General features: G+C 40.0%; 1 protein-coding gene across 1 annotated transcript in view; it reads left to right on the top strand.

Annotated features, from left to right (window-relative positions):
* Positions 1-18,849, top strand: part of LOC124616494 — a 162,206-nt gene that overhangs the window by 5,666 nt on the left and 137,691 nt on the right. Inside the window, exons 2-3 of the mRNA XM_047144806.1 lie at positions 5,692-6,034; positions 6,238-6,689. Of these exons, the coding sequence (XP_047000762.1) occupies positions 5,692-6,034; positions 6,238-6,689 (795 nt within the window). The remainder of the gene's footprint in view (positions 1-5,691; positions 6,035-6,237; positions 6,690-18,849) is intronic.

Here is an 18,849-nt window from a genome sequence, read left to right as displayed (position 1 = left end):
TTCGAAAGCTTCTATTCTCTTCTTGTGCAAACTATTTATCGTCCATGTTTCACTTCGATACATGCCTACACTCCATACGAATACTTTCAGAAATGACTTCCTGACACCTAAATCAATACTGGATGTTAACAAATTTCTCTTCTTCAGAAACGCTTTCCTTGCCATTGCCAGCCTACATTTTATATCTTCTCTACTTCGACCATCATCAGTTATTTTGCTCCCCAAATAGCAAAACTCCTTTACTACTTTAAGTGCCTCATTTCCTAATCTAATTCCCTCAGCATCACCCGACTTAATTCGACTACATTCCATTATCCTTGTTTTGATTTTGTTGATGTTCATCTTATATCCTCCTTTCAAGACACTGTCCATTCCGTTCAGCTGCTCTTCCAGGTATTTTGCTGTCTCTGATAGAATTACAATGTCATCGGCGAACCTCAAAGTTTTTATTTCTTCTCCATGAATTTTAATACCTACTCCGAATTTTTCTTTTGTTTCCTTTACTGCTTGCTCAATATACAGATTGAACAACATCGGGGAGAGGCTACAACCCTGTCTTACTCCCTTCCCAACCACTGCTTCCCTTTCATGTCCCTCGACTCTTATAACTGCCATCTGGTTTCTGTACAAATTGTAAATAGCCTTTCGCTCCCTGTATTTTACCCCTGCCACCTTTAGAATTTGAAAGAGAGTATTCCAGTCAACATTGTCAAAAGCTTTCTCTAAGTCTACAAATGCTAGAAACGTAGGTTTGCCTTTCCTTAATCTTTCTTCTAAGATAAGTCGTAAGGTCAGTATTGCCTCACGTGTTCCAGTGTTTCTACGGAATCCAAACTGATCTACCCCGAGGTTGGCTTCTACTAGTTTTCCCATTCGTCTGTAAAGAATTCGTGTTAGTATTTTGCAGCTGTGACTTATTAAGCTGATAGTTCGGTAATTTTCACATCTGTCAACACCTGCTTTCTTTGGGATTGGAATTATTATATTCTTCTTGAAGTCTGAGGGTATTTCGCCTGTTTCATACATCTTGCTCACCAGATGGTAGAGTTTTGTCAGGACTGGCTCTCCCACGGCCGTCAGTAGTTCCAATGGAATATTGTCTACTCCGGGGGCCTTGTTTCGACTCAGGTCTTACAGTGCTCTGTCAAATTCTTCACGCAGTATCGTATCTCCCATTTCATCTTCATCTACATCCTCTTCCATTTCCATAATATTGTCCTCAAGTACATCGCCCTTGTATAGACCCTCTATATACTCCTTCCACCTTTCTGCTTTCCCTTCTTTGCTTAGAACTGGGTTTCCATCTGAGCTCTTGATATTCATACAAGTCGTTCTCTTATCTCCAAAGGTCTCTTTAATTTTCCTGTAGGCGGTATCTATCTTACCCCTAGTGAGATAGGCCTCTACATCCTTACATCTGTCCTCTAGCCATCCCTGCTTAGCCATTTTGCACTTCCTGTCGATCTCATTTTTGAGACATTTGTATTCCTTTTTGCCTGTTTCACTTACTGCATTTTTATATTTTCTCCTTTCATCAATTAAATTCAATATTTCTTCTGTTACCCAAGGATTTCTACTAGCCCTCGTCTTTTTACCTACTTGATCCTCTGCTGCCTTCACTACTTCATCCCTCAGAGCTACCCATTCTTCTTCTACTGTATTTATTTCCCCCATTCCTGTCAATTGCTCCCTTATGCTCTCCCTCAATCTCTGTACAACCTCGGGTTCTTTTAGTTTATCCAGGTCCCATCTCCTTAAATTCCCACCTTTTTTCAGTTTCTTCAGTTTTAATCTATAGGTCATAACCAATAGATTGTGGTCAGAGTCCACATCTGCCCCTGGAAAAGTCTTACAATTTAAAACCTGGTTCCTAAATCTCTGTCTTACCATTATATAATCTATCTGATACCTTTTAGTATCTCCAGGGTTCTTCCATGTATACAACCTTCTTTCATGATTCTTAAACCAAGTGTTAGTTATGATTATGTTGTGCTCTGTGCAAAATTCTACCAGGCGGCTTCCTCTTTCATTTCTGTCCCCCAATCCATATTCACCTACTATGTTTCCTTCTCTCCCTTTTCCTACACTCGAATTCCAGTCACCCATGACTATTAAATTTTCGTCTCCCTTCACAATCTGAATAATTTCTTTTATTTCATAATACATTTCTTCAATTTCTTCGTCATCTGCAGAGCTAGTTGTCATATAAACTTGTACTACTGTAGTAGGTGTGGGCTTCGTATCTATCTCGGCCACAATAATGCGTTCACTATGCTGTTTGTAGTAGCTTACCCGCATTCCTATTTTCCTATTCATTATTAAACCTACTCCTGCATTACCCCTATTTGATTTTGTGTTTATAACCCTGTAGTCACCTGACCAGTAGTCTTGTTCCTCCTGCCACCGAACTTCACTAATTCCCACTATATCTAACTTCAACCTATCCATTTCCCTTTTTAAATTTTCTAACCTACCTGCCCGATTAAGGGATCTGACATTCCACGCTCCGATCCGTAGAACGCCAGTTTTCTTTCTCCAATATAATCATTAATTACACTAACAGTATCTAAAATTATAGTATTTAAGTTCTTTGTTGCAAATATCGATTCCAGCAGCTGGAAAAATGGGTAAGAAAATGCTGAGCCGCCTTGTTGATTACTACTTTACCGTAATCGCTGTCCAATGTTATATGGGTAATTTACAATTGGTTGTAGTTGCTGTTGGAAAAAAGATACAAACAACTGCGTTTTAATAGCTGCAAAAGCATATCATAGTTACTTAACACGTGCTAATTTTCTGATCACAAGTAGTTTGTGCGTCCTCATTTTTCAAATTCGAACTACGTTATGTACAATAAATTGTAAATGTAAATACGTTCTGTTGTACACGGAAGAAAAAATGGATGAACATTTCTGTTTAATGGCTTCATGCTGACAAAAATTCGTTAAATGGTCTCGTATGGAAGACATGTAGATTTAGATGGCCACCGAGAAAAGACACTTGGTCAAAACATTTTGTAACCTAAGTTCATTTTGGCTTTTAATGGATACATATTGTACACGTACGTTTCATAGGATGAACATTATATTCCATTATAATTTCAGGACTGCCATTGCTTGCGACTGCAGTTGTGGTGGTTTTGGTTGGAGGCGCCAGTGCAGCATCTCTTCGCAGACTGACCGTTGTAAGTGTTTACCAGCTGTAATCAATTCATTAATGAGGTCTTATGCTAATAGGAAAAACTGCTGTAATAAGATATCTTCACAAAATGTTTTTTTCTTAATAGTTCTATATGTACAGGAATTAATTTCTGTTTTTTCCCCTAAATGTTCAAAGAGCATATTAATTCCGTTTATTTCGAACCCTTCTTCTCACACTATGTATCGGAACATACATGACAAGCAGTTAACACAGAAATTTCAGTTGAATGGATGATTACACATAATCTCAGAGTTAGCTAGTTACATTGAGGAAACAAATTAGGAAATAAGCAAATGGATAATATTTATAGAATTAAATTTATTGGCCACCACTAATTCGTTTTAACTGCAGTAAGTCATCGGAATGAGTGAAAATTATGGTCACATTATCATTCGTATTCGAATTTAATTTCATACTATCCATTTTAGATCACGACTACAAAAGCAAACTGTACACTAGAACACGACTACTAAAGCAAATTGTACATTAGGGATATACTCCGTATGATTACTCGATAAAAAATAATTACAGCTGAAAATGAAACATAGCAAACAAATGAAAATTCCTTTTCGCTCACATCACTCCAGTTAGCGGATTTAGCCGAGTGGCAAGAGGTTAGTGCTAAGGATGAAAGGGATACTAAACACATTTACCGCAAGTGAAATTCGTCTTCTCTTTCTTGTTTTACCTCTTAGCCATATGTTGAAGCCTCTTAGCTAAAGCAGAGTGCTGCTGGTTTGTGACAACAAGTTATTTCCGTAGATCTCACTGAGCAAGGTGGCGCAGTGGTTAGCACACTGGACTCGCATACAGCAGGACAACGGTTCAAACCGACGTCCAGTCATCGTGACTTTAGTTTTCCGTGATTTCCCTAAATCGCTCCAGGCAAATGGCGGGATGGTTCCTTTGAAAAGGCACGGCCAACTTCCTTCCCCATCCTTCCCTAACCCGATGGGGCCGATGACCCCGCTGTTTGGTAAACCAACCAACCTAAATTTCAGGTTGCTTTGTTTTCTCTAGCGTGAAGCGTGGGGTTCCGTAGTGTTTTAGAGGACACTGATTATTGAACACAATCCGCTTGGTCAGTTGACCCACTTCTTAAGAATTTCATTGCCCCTTCCATCCACTAGTACTTCAAGTTCAGTAGAGTGCTACCACACTCCTTCACATACGTATGTAGCATGTACAAAAATATTCATTTATTAACCAGATATTATGAAATTTGTTTACATTTGGCTTTGCCACTACCGTGCCATATAGTATAGTTTTTGGTTATACACAGAGTATTCCCATTTCTGAGATACAACGCAAATCTTACAAATTGTAAGTTCGTTGAGTCACTAACTAAGCAATAATAAAAACTAGTCACAGGAATTCGTTTGTACAGGTCCTACACTCTATCCTTATTCCTGGGAAAGATGTTCGTCTTATTGGAGACTTCGACAGCTTACAAGTTTCTTTACCTAACTGACACGTTTCTCTATTTACTGCTCGTCAGATCACGCGGATCCCTTCGTATTCGAGGTTTGATACGAGAATACGGTAAAATCTAAGGTGCATCCGGTTCTGATGTACTTTACCATTAACAATTTCGAAAGTTAACATTGCAATAAGCTTACTCACACACAAGTTATTAATGACAACAGCAAGCAAAGTAATTTTTGGTCTGAAATGAGGGGGAAGAACGATACGTATCGTGACTAACAGATTGGGTCTGCCTAATAAAATCTTTCTGTAGTATGAATTAATTGTGAGCCGTCCTAATCAGTAATTGCCACGGATTTCCGTTGCAGTCCAAGTAAAGAGGACCAGACTGTCATTATCGAACTATTATCTAAAGACTTGCAGCATTCGAGTGAATTTGTGGCTCAACTTTAATGAGAATGATTTCATTGGTTTATGGAACAAGAACCAACAGTCATTAATGTTTACAGCCACACATTTCTTGTATCAGCATTATAACGACTCTGAACAGAAAGCAGTCAAAATGCATATTTTTGGGAAATGAATACGCTACACAACTGCCCCGGAAACCAGGCGATAAACTTAAAAATTTTTCAATGAAGAATAGAGACCAGTGGCATCTTTCGTATAACCAGCATCTTCGGAATAATTAACATTTTATTCCGAAATTGTATTTCGTCGTGTGCCTAATACAATCGGAGTCCCACTATCTGATGATGGAGTTTGAACTTAGTCACTATTATAGCATTCAGGCATTAGTTACAAGTTACAAAGCATCTACTTATTGATTCAGTTACCAAACAGACGTTTTCATAATGTTATACTACAACACGGAGGAGATTCAGAATATACACATGCCGCTATAAAATCATCATACCATATTATGTAAACGTTTAAATAATAGAACGTGCACGTCCTCATCAAGTGAAACAATAAAGGCGACAATAAGACTTTCAATTACTATAAGTAAATCGCATCAAAGACATGATACACAAGATGTACTGAGCAACATTCAAATTCTTCCAGGTCAGTGCAACATGCCAGGGAGCATCCGGTCCATTTCCGAATCCGAACAGCTGCAGAAGCTTCCTGCAGTGCGAGTCGTCTGGCGTCGCAACTGTCATCCCTTGCCCGGCAAACCTCGAGTTCAATCCAAAGCTGAGGTTGTGCGACTTCCCAGAGAGAGCTGGTTGCTCCTCATCAGTGTCTCCACCAGCTAACGACGACAGTGAAAATGGTGGGGGATCAGATGATAACGGAGGCGCTTCACCAGCTCCACCATCTGGTGACGCCCCCACATGTCCACCGTGGAATCCTAATGACGTCACCCAGCTGCCCAATCCGAATGACTGCAGCAGCTTCTACAAGTGTGATGAGAATGGCGTTGCTTGGATCATTTCATGTCCAGCCGGTCTCGAATACAATGCAGAGCTGAGAGTGTGTGACTATCCAGAAAATGTTGGTTGCTCATCGTCTTCACCAAACAAACCGTCTGATGATACACCTTCTGAGGGGGGGGTCAAGATGACGCAAATTCTGATGGAGGTAATGAGGTAAGCCCGAATACACCAGCTGGAGATGCTCCAACTTGTCCAGCATGGAATCCAAATGATGTCACCCAGCTGCCCAATCCCAATGACTGCAGCAGCTTCTACAAATGCGACGAGAATGGTGTTGCTTGGCTCATACCATGCCCAGCTGGACTCGAGTACAATGCAAAGTTAAGAGTGTGTGATTACCCGGAGAGCGCTGGTTGCTCATCGTCAGCTTCTCCAAGTAACCCATCTGGTGATGATTCCTCTGATGACAATCAGAACAATGGTAACGCTGACACTGGTAACGCTGAGGACGCAAGCCCTCAGCAACCAGCTGCAGATGCTCCCACATGTCCAGCTTGGAATCCAGATGACGTCACCCAGTTGCCTAACCCCAGTGACTGTAACAGCTTCTACAAGTGCGACGAGAACGGAGTTGCCTGGTTGATCCCGTGTACAGCGGGCCTGCAGTACAACGCTGAGCTGAGGGTGTGTGATTATCCTGAGAGTTCTGCGTGCTCTGTGTGAGCTACAGCTACACTGAAGAAGATATTTTTTTATTCACTCTAAAAGATCTTTACAAATGGTGTCATCACGTTATCTGTGTAATCTGCCTGTAACAGATATACTCTCTACGTAATGTGATCAGTAGTCATGTGACTAATATTTAGTCTCATATTAAATATAGTTATATTATTGCATAATTTATTTTTATTAATTTATCTTACTTATTACTTACGCATTTTGTATGTAATCCAACTGCAATTGTCCAAACATAGTAATAAAAGAGTTGTCACGTACTTTCAAGCTAATTCATTGAACTGATGTATCTTGATCCTTAGAGAGGGGATAATATAATATCTAGGAAGCTTTTGTGACATTTTCTGAAGCGTTAATATATTTTCTGTGGCAAATTGTTACAAATGTCACATCATGTTTGAACATGGATAGACACTTTGAATCGGATTTGAAATCACAGTCCAATGAGTGGAGAGCTTCAGATTCTCCACCTCCAAAAAAATTTCGAGGCGCCCAGTCAAAGTTCAAAGAAATGAACCTTTTTTGCTTATGGTCATCAAGAAATCATAATGACAAGGTTTCATGTGAAACAGGTGTCCCAGCTGTCTATTGTCGTAACTTCTTGCTAAATCTGCGCAGAAAAATGCTCAATACCAGACCTCAGTTGCTCAAGTCTGGACCACTCATTCTCCTCGACAATGTTCGCCCTCATATCGGCGATGTTGTAGCTCAAAAACTGCAGGAATACAAATGAGAAGTGTCATCGCATTCTCCTTACAACATGGACATGGGTCCACCAGACTTTTACTTGTTCTCGAAGTTGAAAATCGTCGTTATCATTCTTTGGAAGAGCTTTCTAGCGCCGTCACCCGAGTTATTCTACAGAGGAACAGACGTGGTGTCCTGGGTGGAATAACAGAGCTTCCTGGGCGTTGGGATCTAGAAGAGAAGCAGGAGGACTATATTGAATGACTATAAAGAGATACTGAAATGAAAAATGAACTTCTAAGTAAAAATAATTAAAAACATTGCGTGAATTATTGATGAAATGTCCCTCGTAACAGAACATAAGAACTAGTATTGGGTACATAACCAAAACGTTCTTCTTCGACTATTCAAACAAAGTTTTAAAAAAATCGTTCACCTACGTGCGGAAGGACACAGTCTGAATAAAAGAGAAGTAATAAGAAAGATTTTATTGCATCATCAATCGTAAATCCTCTATCTAACAATCACACTTGAGATGCGAGGAACTATAGGCCGAAATCGCTGATGACATTTTGCTGCCGCAATATGGAACTTGTATAATGCTTGCATATTACAATCGATTTTGGATGTATGTTGTACTCGATATGCAGTTTTCTAGTAGAGTTTCTGTGAAATTCTGCTCGCACTGGTCCGTGAGGTCCTGAAAGTAGTAAATAGCCTTGCCCAGCTTAATGCGGGATTCCTTGCTTTCTGTAGAAGTTGGATATTGAGAGTAATAGGAGATTATACAGATTATAGGTTATCGGATCTTCTTCGCGATATAACTGAGAACTTCTTTACGAGTAGTCTTCAAATCATCGGAAATGGGGAGAAAAAATGCGAAAGTAGCTGTGGACGTAGAACACCGTTAATGTTAAAATATGTATAAATTATGAAGTGGATAATATCAGGAAACTCCGTGTTAGAGAATAAATTCTCCATACTGTAATATTGCCTTCAAGAAGCTAATAAAATAGAGACGTACAGTTTTCAGAAGGCCGTACTCCTGATGATATACCGACTGCTGCCATGACAAAGTAAAATCGGATACTTGAGACGTACGAGTATTATGTCATCGTTATAAAAATCTTCGTGGAATCTGGACGAATAATTCTCCAAACTTTTAGCATTTAGCAAAGGACATTGTGAAAGAGCTGGAACTTTATTCACTACATTTATTAACAGCCACAAACAGGTCAGAAACCGGTAAGGTCATAAAGAAGGGTTGTGCGTTGAGTGTTGAAGTCCCCAGCCTAGTAACCTTCTGCTCTTAGTAACGAACAGACACTTGAGAGTAATTAATTTTGTACACGATCAAGCCCCTCAATAGTGATTCATTTATGACAATTGTTGCTTAACCATAGAGCGGGCGCGCTGATTTTCGGTTAGATGTCTGTATGTTACCAAGCTTAACATGTAAGGGTAAAATAATAGTTCAAGCTTAGTTTAATTAAACAATAATAAAATAAACCTACCTTTTTGTCATACTCTTCTGAGTGCTTTGATGCTGCCGGCTACGAATTCCTCTCTTGTACCAATCTCTTCATCTAAGGATAGCACTTAACAATTCAAGTCCTCACACTTTTCCACTATTTCCAGAATTGTGTGAATGATGTTTTTCCGAACATCAGGTCGTAAGTCGCCAGACTTATAAATTCTACACATTTCGTTGCCACATCCCCCAACGATTTTCCAAATTCTGATGGAATGCTATCTATCCCTTCCTCCATATTTGATTTTACGTTCCAAAGCTCTTTTAAATTCTAATACTGGATCCTCCATCTCTCCCTTATGATGCCTCTTTCTCCTTCTATTATGTCATCAAGGAAGTCTTCTCCCTCATTGCAATCCTTCATTGTACTCTTTCCACCGGTCTGCTCTCTCCTCTGTATTTAAAAGTGGAATTTCCATTCGTAATGTTCCCACCCTTGCTACTAATTTCACCGAAGGTTTCTTTGACTTTTCTATATTCTGTGTCAGCCCTTCTGACAAATATTTCTTTTTTCAACATCACATTTTTCATGCAGGCATTTCGCCTTAGCTATCGTGCATTTCATATTTATTTCATTCCTAAGTGACTTGTATTTCTCTATTCCAGAATTTCCCTGAACGTTTTTGTACCTCATTCTTTCATCGATTAATGCAAGTATTTCTTCTGTTACCCATGGTTTCTTCGCTGTTACTTTCTTTGTACCTATGTTTTTTTCTTTACAACTTCTGTGACTGACCTTTTTAGAGATGTCCACTCCTTTTTAACTGTACTGCCTACTGAGCTATTCCTGATCGCTGTACCTGTAGTCTTAGAGAACTTCAAGGGTATCTCGTCAATCCTTAGTACTTCCGTATCGCACTTCTTTGCGCATTGATTCTTCCTAATAAACCTCTTACACTCCGGACTACTCTTCATCACTACCATATTGTGATCTGAATGTACATCTGCTCCAGGGTATGCCTTAAGATCCAGTATCTGATTTGGGAATCTGCCTGACCATGATGTAATCTAACTGAAATCTTTCCGTATCATCCGGTCATTTCCAAGTGTTCCTCCTCCTCCTCATTTGTTTCTTGAATGTAATGTTCGGTAACGCAACCTAATATGTACTACATATTTCTCCTCTCTCATTGCTCCTACCAAGTCCATATTCTCCGTAACCATTTCTTGTATAACGAAGTCCGTATTGTCCGTAACCCTTTCTACTACGCCTTCGTTTACAACAGCGTTCAAGTCCATGAGTGTTTAAGTCAACAACAAATAAATAAACTTCCGATTTATCACCCTGTTGCCACGGACAGATGTTACCTCACGTAAACAGTGCATTAAACAGTGCAATTGCATCAAATCACAGCCAACAGCTTATTGGATTACACATTGTCTCGTAGACAACAGCCTCATGTCGGACTGTGGTGCTAGCTCTTAATGTGAGTCATTTACTTCGACGGATCGTAAATTTTTATGGTGTACATCCCTGCTTAATCTGAATTATGGGTGCCCACTTGGGCAGATGACCACACAGTTTATCACTGTGTTAGCTGAAGCAATACCATTGAAAGAGAAGGTATGGGCTCACAACTGTGAAACAACAATGGAAGGGTGCAAAACAATTTTCTGTGTTTGGCGCACTTTATACTTAATTCACGTCCGCACGAAGATTAACCAAGAAACTAACGAATAGCGTACACAAATGTGCCTTCAAAATGATCTTGTCACCAGTCAACAGCTCCCAGTATAAGAAGATGCTGTGCAATAATTGAGATTGAGGGCCACCACCAATGGCGATACGCTGGAGACGGTAAGACAGCTCTGCCAGTGAAACTTATTGACTTCAGGATGCAGTACTACCCAAAAGACTGTAGACCAAATAAGACTTTTTACCGACTAAAATTTCGTCAGGGCAGCAACGAAACTTGCGAAGGACATAGCCATCTGCACTGAATTGACTCCAGAATGAGGTTATGTCTGTAACATGCGTGGCAGAAATCCACTAGTTCAGTGATGAAGCAGTAAATTAACAAACGGAAAACATTGTCTTCACATGACTCTCTCGAGCGATGCGCATACTGGGAGTGAATCCAACTGAAAAAAATGGAAACAGCTTCTGTTACGTCAGATGATATTGTCGTCTACCTCTCAATTACTCAAACTCATGAGTCGTCCAGTGGCGCCGGAATTATTCCCATTCTACAATATCAAAATCACAACTCCACCTACTGTTATGGAATTTGTGGACGATGAACGGAAATAAACATAATGTACTGCACATAATATATTGAGGAGCTCCTTTAATGTTCGATTCTGCTATTGCTTAAAAGTCACTATAAACAGGAACAACACTAAAAACCAAGGAGTAAATGTACAGAACAATCCAGTGAAATGGTCTCATATAACTAATTTTAGGAATGCGGATGCAGAATGAACTTCAGTGCAGGAAATACAGGGAAATATAATTCAACTGCGAGAGTCATCAGTCTTCTGAATGGCCCGCCACGAATTCCTCTCCTGTGCTAACCTCTTCAACTCGGAGTAGCTCTTGCAACCTACGTCGTCAATTATTTGCTGGATGTATTCCAATCTCTGTCTTCCTCTACAGTTTTTGCCTTCTGCAGCTTCCTTTACTACCATGGAAGACATTCGCTAATGTCCTAAAAGATGTCCTATCATCCTGTCCCTTCTCCTTATCACTGATTTCCACATATTCCTTTCCTCTCCGATTCTGCGCAGAAACTCCTCATTCCTTACCTTATCAGTCCACCTAATTTTCAACATTCGTCTGTAGCACCACATCTCAAACTATTCGATTCTCTTCTGTTCCGGTTTTCCCACAGTCCATGTTTCACTACCATACACTGCTATACTCTAGACGTACGTTCTCAGAAATTTCATCCTCAAATTAAGACCGATATTTGATATTAGTAGACTTCTCCTTGCCAGGAACGCCCTTTTTACCATTGCTACTCTGCTTTTGACGGCTTCCTTGCTCCGTCCGTCATTAGTTAATTTACTGCCTCGGTAGCAGAATTCCTTAACTTCACCTGTTTCATGTCGATCAGGATTGATGTTAAGTTTCTAGCTGTTCTCATTTCTGCTACTTCTCATTACCTCCGCCTTTCTTCGATTTACTCTCAGTTAGACAATTAGACTGTTCATTCCGTTCAGCAGATCATGTAATTCTTCTTCACTTTCACTCAGGATAGCAATGTCATCAGCGAATCGTATCATTAATATCCTTTCACCTTGAATTTTAATTCCTTGTCTTACATCATTTTTAATCCGAGCACTTCGTTCTTTGTCGTCCACGCTTATTATTCCCTTATTCCCCTTATTCCCTTATTACTCTTATTATTCCCTTATTCCTCTCATTATTCCCTGTTGTACATGTTGTATATGACCCGTCTCTCCCTATAGCTTTTCCCCTATTTTTCTTAGAATTTCGAACATTTTGCACAATTTTGTATTGTCGAACGCTTTTTCCAGGAAACAAATCCTATGAACGTGTATTGATTTTTCTTTAGTCTTGCTTCCATTACTAACCGGTACGTCAGAATTGCCTCTCTCGTGCCTTTACCTTTCCTAAAGCCAATCTGATCGTCATTTAGCGCATACTCAATTTTCTTTTCCATTGTTCTGTATATTATTCTTGTCAGCATTTTGTATGCATGAGCTGTTAAGCCGATTGTGCGATAATCTCGCACTTGTCAGCTCTTGCCGTTTTAGAAATTGTGTGGATCATGTTTTTCCGAAAGTCAGATGGTATGCCGACAGACTCATTCATTCTACAGACAAACGTTTTGTTGATAATTGATACAACGATTTTATAAATTCTAATGGAATGTTTTCTATCCCTTCTGCCTTATTTGATGTTAAGTCCTCCAAAGCTCTTGTAAATTCTGATTCTAATACTGTGTCCCTTACCTCTTCTAAATCGACTTCTGTTTCTTCTTCTATCACATCAGACAAATCTTTCCCCTCATAGAGGCTTTCAATGCATGCTTGCCACGTATCCGCTCTCGTCTGCATTTAACTGACGAATTCCTGTGGCACTTTTAATTTTTTCACCCTTGCTTTTAATGCCACCGAAGGTTGTTTTGACTTTCCTGTATTCTCAGTCAGTCTTACCGTTCACTGAACATGTCTGCAAAAGACGTTGTGTGTGTCTTGGTAAGTTTTACTATTGAAATCCTGAAATGTTAGTTCTAAGAGTCGGTAAGCATGTTTCTTCTTCCTCCGTTTGTCTCGTTAAGTGGCCACGACGAGGAAATCAGAGAAATTTGAGCTCATACGGAAGTTTATCAACGGTCGTTCATCCCACGCACCAGTCGCGAGTGGAGTAGGTATTGTATATGGGAGGGAGGGTGATAGTGGTACCGGTACCTCAAAATTGCAGTCCGCCAAACTTTGTAATGTAGCTTCCGGAGTACAAATATTGGTGTAGATGCAGATGTCAGTGTAGAGGGCTGCACAGCAATATATGAAGTGCAGAACTACAAATTTAAAGGTATTCTCCTAAATTTGTGGTGCAATGAAATGCACTGACACTGAAATGGTTTCTCAGCTTCCTTAACCAAATGTCGATCATGCGAAGACTTAAAACGGATATTTTCTCCACGACAGTAAGCACCTAGTATTTTGTGATGAATGTTGTATTAATGCTCATTCGAGGCAACTCTAATCTTATTAAATTTTTTCTTCTGTGTGTACTTACATACGCGCAAATGTGAAGACATTTTGATATAAAGATATACAGCGTGTCAGAAAAAGTGTCAGACTTTTCGAGAAACGGTAGTACCGATGAAATCTAGAAAGAAAGTGTAGCCAACATTGGCTCTAAAACGCATAACTAAAGAGCCATGGGCCCTTGTTCATCTCCGATTTTTTTTAATTTTTGGTCATGGGTCTGGTTAGATGGGGCCCGCCACGAATTCCACTTTTGTGCCAATCTCTTCATCTGAGAGTAGAACATGCAACCTACGTCCTCAATTATTTGCTGGACGTATTCCAATCTCTGTCTTCCTCTACAGTTTTTGCACTCTGCAGCTCCCTCTAGTATGATGGAAGTCATTCCCTGACGTCTTTTACAGATGTCCTGCCATCCTGTCCCTTCCCCTTCTCAGTGTGTCCCACATATTCCTTTCCTCCCCGACTCTGTACAGAACCTCCCCATTCCTCAACTTACCAGACCACCTAATTTCCAACATGCATCTGTAGTTCTACCTCTCGGATATTCGATTCTCTTGTTTCTCGGTTACACTACCATACAATGCTGTGCTCCAGACTCCATTCTCAGAAATTTCTTCCTCAAATTCAGGCGTGTGTTTGATACTAATAGACTTCTCTTCGCCAAAAATTACCTTTTTGTCAGTGCCAGTCTGCTTTTGATGTCCTTGCTCCGTCCATCATCTGTCATTTTGCTGTCTGGATTAACTTCATTTACTTCGTGACCATCGGTCTTGATGTTACGTTTGTCGCTTTTCTCATTGCTACTACTTCTCATTACTTTCGTCTTTCTTCGATGTATCCTCATACCATATTCTTTACTCATTTGACTCTTCTCTCCGTTCAGCACATCATGTAATTCGTCTTTACTTTCACTCAGGATAGCAATGTCATCAGCGAATGGTACCAGTGATATCCTTTCACCATGAATTTTAATTCCACACCTGAACCTTTCTTTTATTTTCGTCATTGCTTCCTCGATGTACAGATTGAACAGTAGGGTCGAGAGACTACATCCCGTCTTACACCATTTTTAATACGAGCATTCCGTTCTTGTTCGTCCGCTCTTATTATTCCCCTTTGGCTCTTGTACTTATTGCATATTACCTATCTCTAACTACAGCCCACTCCTATTTTTCTCATAATTTAGAATATTGTGCACCATTTTACATTCCCAGCCGCTCTTCCTACGTCAACAAGCCCTATGAATGTGTCTTACTGCCATTTGCAACCGCAACGGCAGAATTGCCTCTGGTGCCCTTACCTTACTTAAAGACAAAGTGATCATCATGTAAGACATCCGAAGTTTTCGTTTCCGTTCTTCTGCGTATCATACTTGTCAGCAATTTGGATGCATGAACTGTTAAGCTGATTCTGCGATAATTCTCGCACTTGTCAGCTCTTGCAGTCTTCGGCATTGTGTGGATAATATTTTCCGAAAGTCAGATAGTATGTCGCCAGACTTCTACATTCTATTCACCAACTTGGATATTTGTTTTGCTGCCACTTCTTCCAATAATATCAGAAACTCTGTGGAATGTTATCTACCCTTCAGCATTTTTCGATCTTAAGTCCTCCAATTGTTGTTGTTGTTGTGGTCTTCAGTCCTGAGACTCGTTTGATGCAGCTCTCCATGCTACTCTATCCTGTGCAAGCTTCTTCATCTCCCAGTACCTACTGCAACCCACATCCCTCTGAATCTGCTTAGTGTATTGATCTCTTGGTCTCCCTCTACGATTTTTACCCTCCACGCTGCCCTCCAATGCTAAATTTGTGATCCCTTGATGCCTCAAAACATGTCCTACCAACCGATCCCTTCTTCTAGTCAAGTTGTGCCACAAACTTCTCGTCTCCCCAATCCTATTCAATATTTCCTCATTAGTTATGTGATCTACCCATCTAATCTTCAGCATTCTTCTGTAGCACCACATTTCGAAAGCTTCTATTCTCTTCTTGTCCAAACTATTTATCGTCCATGTTTCACTTCCATACATGGCTACACTCCATACAAATACTTTCAGAAATAACTTCCTGACACTTAAATCTATACTCGATGTTAACAAATTTCTCTTCTTCAGAAACGCTTTCCTTGCCATTCCCAGTCTACATTTTATATCCTCTCTACTTCGACCATCATCAGTTAATAGCAAAACTCCTTTACTACTTTAAGTGTCTCATTTCCTAATCTAATCCCCTCAGCATCACCCGATTTAATTTGACTACATTCCATTTTCCTCGTTTTGCTTTTGTTGATGTTCATCTTATATCCTCCTTTCAAGACACTGTCCATTCCGTTCAACTGCTCTTCCAAGTCCTTTGCTGTCTCTGACAGAATTACAATGTCATCGGCGAGCCTCAAAGTTTTTACTTCTTCTCCACGAATTTTAATACCTACTCCGAATTTTCTTTTGTTTCCTTTACTGCTTGCTCAATATACAGATTGAATAACATCGGGGAGAGGCTACAACCCTGTCTCACTCCTTTCCCTACCACTGCTTCCCTTTCATGCCCCTCGACTCTTATAACTGCCATCTGGTTTCTGTACAAATTGTAAATAGCCTTTCGCTCCCTGTATTTCACCCCTGCCACCTTCAGAATTTGGAAGAGAGTATTCCAGTTAACGTTGTCAAAAGCTTTCTCTAAGTCTACAAATGCTAGAAACGTAGGTTTGCCTTTTCTTAATCTTTCTTCTAAGATAAGTCGTAAGGTAAGTATTGCCTCACGTGTTCCAACAATTCTACGGAATCCAAACTGATCCTCCCCGAGGTCCGCTTCTACCAGTTTTTCCATTCGTCTGTAAAGAATTCGCGTTAGTATTTTACAGCTGTGACTTATTAAACTGATAGTTCGGTAATTTTCACATCTGTCAACACCTGCTTTCTTTGGGATTGGAATTATTATATTCTTCTTGAAGTCTGTGGGTATTTCGCCTGTCTCATACATCTTGCTCACTAGATGGTAGAGTTTTGTCATGACTGGCTCTCCCAAGGCCATCAGTAGTTCTAATGGAATGTTGTCTACTCCCGGGGCCTTGTTTCGACTCAGGTCTTTCAGTGCTCAGTCAAACTCTTCACGCAGTATCTTATCTCCCATTTCATCTTCATCTACATCCTCTTCCATTTCCATAATATTGTCCTCAGGTACATCGCCCTTGTATAAACCCTCTATATACTCCTTCCACCTTTCTGCCTTCCCTTCTTTGCTTAGAACTGGGTTGCCATCTGAGCTTTTGATATTCATACAAGTGGTTCTCTTCTCTCCAAAGGTCTCTTTAATTTTCCTGTAGGCAGTATCTATCTTACCCCTAGTGAGACGAGCCTCTACATCCTTACATTTGTCCTCTAGCCATCCCTGCTTAGCCATTTTGCACTTCCTGTCGATCTCATTTTTGAGACGTTTGTATTCCTTTTTGCCTGCTTCATTTACTGCATTTTTATATTTTCTCCTTTCATCTATTAAATTCAATATTTCTTCTGTTACCCAAGGATTTCTAATAGCCCTCGTCTTTTTACCTACTTGATCCTCTGCTGCCTTCACTACTTCATCCCTCAGAGCTACCCATTCTTCTTCTACTGTATTTCTTTCCCCCATTCCTTTCAATTGTTCTCTTATGCTCTCCCTGAAACTCTCTACAACGTCTGGATCTTTCAGTTTATCCAGGTCCCATCTCCTTAAATTCCCACCTTTTTGCAGTTTCTTCAGTTTCAATCTGCAGTTCATAACCAATAGATTGTGGTCAGAATTCACATCTGCCCCTGGAAATGTCTTACAATTTAAAACCTGGTTCCTAAATCTCTGTCTTACCATTATATAATCTATCTGATACCTTTTAGTATCTCCAGGATTCTTCCATGTATACAACCTTCTTTCATGATTCCTGAACCAAGTGTTAGCTATGATTAAGTTATGCTCTGTGCAAAATTCTACAAGGCGGCTTCCTCTTTCATTTCTTCCCCCCAATCCATATTCACCTACTATGTTTCCTTCTCTCCCTTTTCCTACTACCGAATTCCAGTCACCCATGACTATTAAATTTTCGTCTCCCTTCACTACCTGAATAATTTCTTTTATTTGGTCATACATTTCATCAATTTCTTCATCATCTGCAGAGCTAGTTGGCATATAAACTTGTACTACTGTAGTAGGCATGGGCTTTGTGTCTATCTTGGCCACAATAATGCGTTCACTATGCTGTTTGTAGTAGCTAACCCGCACTCCTATTTTTTTATTCATTATTAAACCTACTCCTGCATTACCCCTATTTGGTTTTGTATTTATAACCCTGTAATCACCTGACCAAAAGTCTGGTTCCCCCTGCCACCGAACTTCACTAATTCCCACTATATCTAACTTTAACCTATCCATTTCCCTTTTTAAATTTTCTAACCTACCTGCCCGATTAAGGGATCTGACATTCCACGCTCCGATCCGTAGAATGCCAGTTTTCTTTCTCCTGATAACGAAGTCCTCTTGAGTAGTCCCCGCCCGGAGTCCTCCAAAGCTCTCTGAAATTCTGACACTAGTACTGGATACCCCACCTCTTCTAAATGGACTGGTGTTTCTTCTTCTATTACATCAGACAAATCTTCCCACTCATAGAGGTCTTCAATCTACTTTTTCCACCTATGCGCTCTCTCCCCTGCATTTAACAGTGGACTTCCCGTTATACTCTTACTGTTACCACCTTTGCTTTTAATTTCACCGAGGGTTAATTTGATTCCTATACACTGAATCAGTCCTTGCGACAATTACTAACTTTTTCGATTTCTTCACATTTTTCCTGCAGCAATTTCGTCTAAGCTTATCTGCACTTTCTATCGATTTCATTCCTCAGTGACTTGTATTTATGTATTCATGAAGTACCCTCGACGTGTTTGTAGTTCCTTCTTTCATCGATCAACTCAAGTATTTCGTCTCTAACCCATGCGTTCTTCGCAATTGCCTTGTTTGTATCTATGTCTTTCATTCTATCTTCTGTGACTGTCCTTAATAAAGACGTCCATTCCTCTTCAACCGTACTGCGTACTGAGCTATTCCTTATTGCTGTATCTGTAGCCTTAGAGAACTTCAAGCGTATATTGTCATTCCTTAATACTTCCATATCCCCCTTCTTTGCATATTGATTCTTCCTGATAAATCTCTTAAACTTCAGGCTACTCTTCATCACTACTA

This window comes from Schistocerca americana, chromosome 5 (genome assembly GCF_021461395.2).
Source record: "Schistocerca americana isolate TAMUIC-IGC-003095 chromosome 5, iqSchAmer2.1, whole genome shotgun sequence".
NCBI classification, from domain to species: domain Eukaryota; kingdom Metazoa; phylum Arthropoda; class Insecta; order Orthoptera; family Acrididae; genus Schistocerca; species Schistocerca americana.
This window is presented reverse-complemented; position numbering and strand designations above follow the sequence as displayed.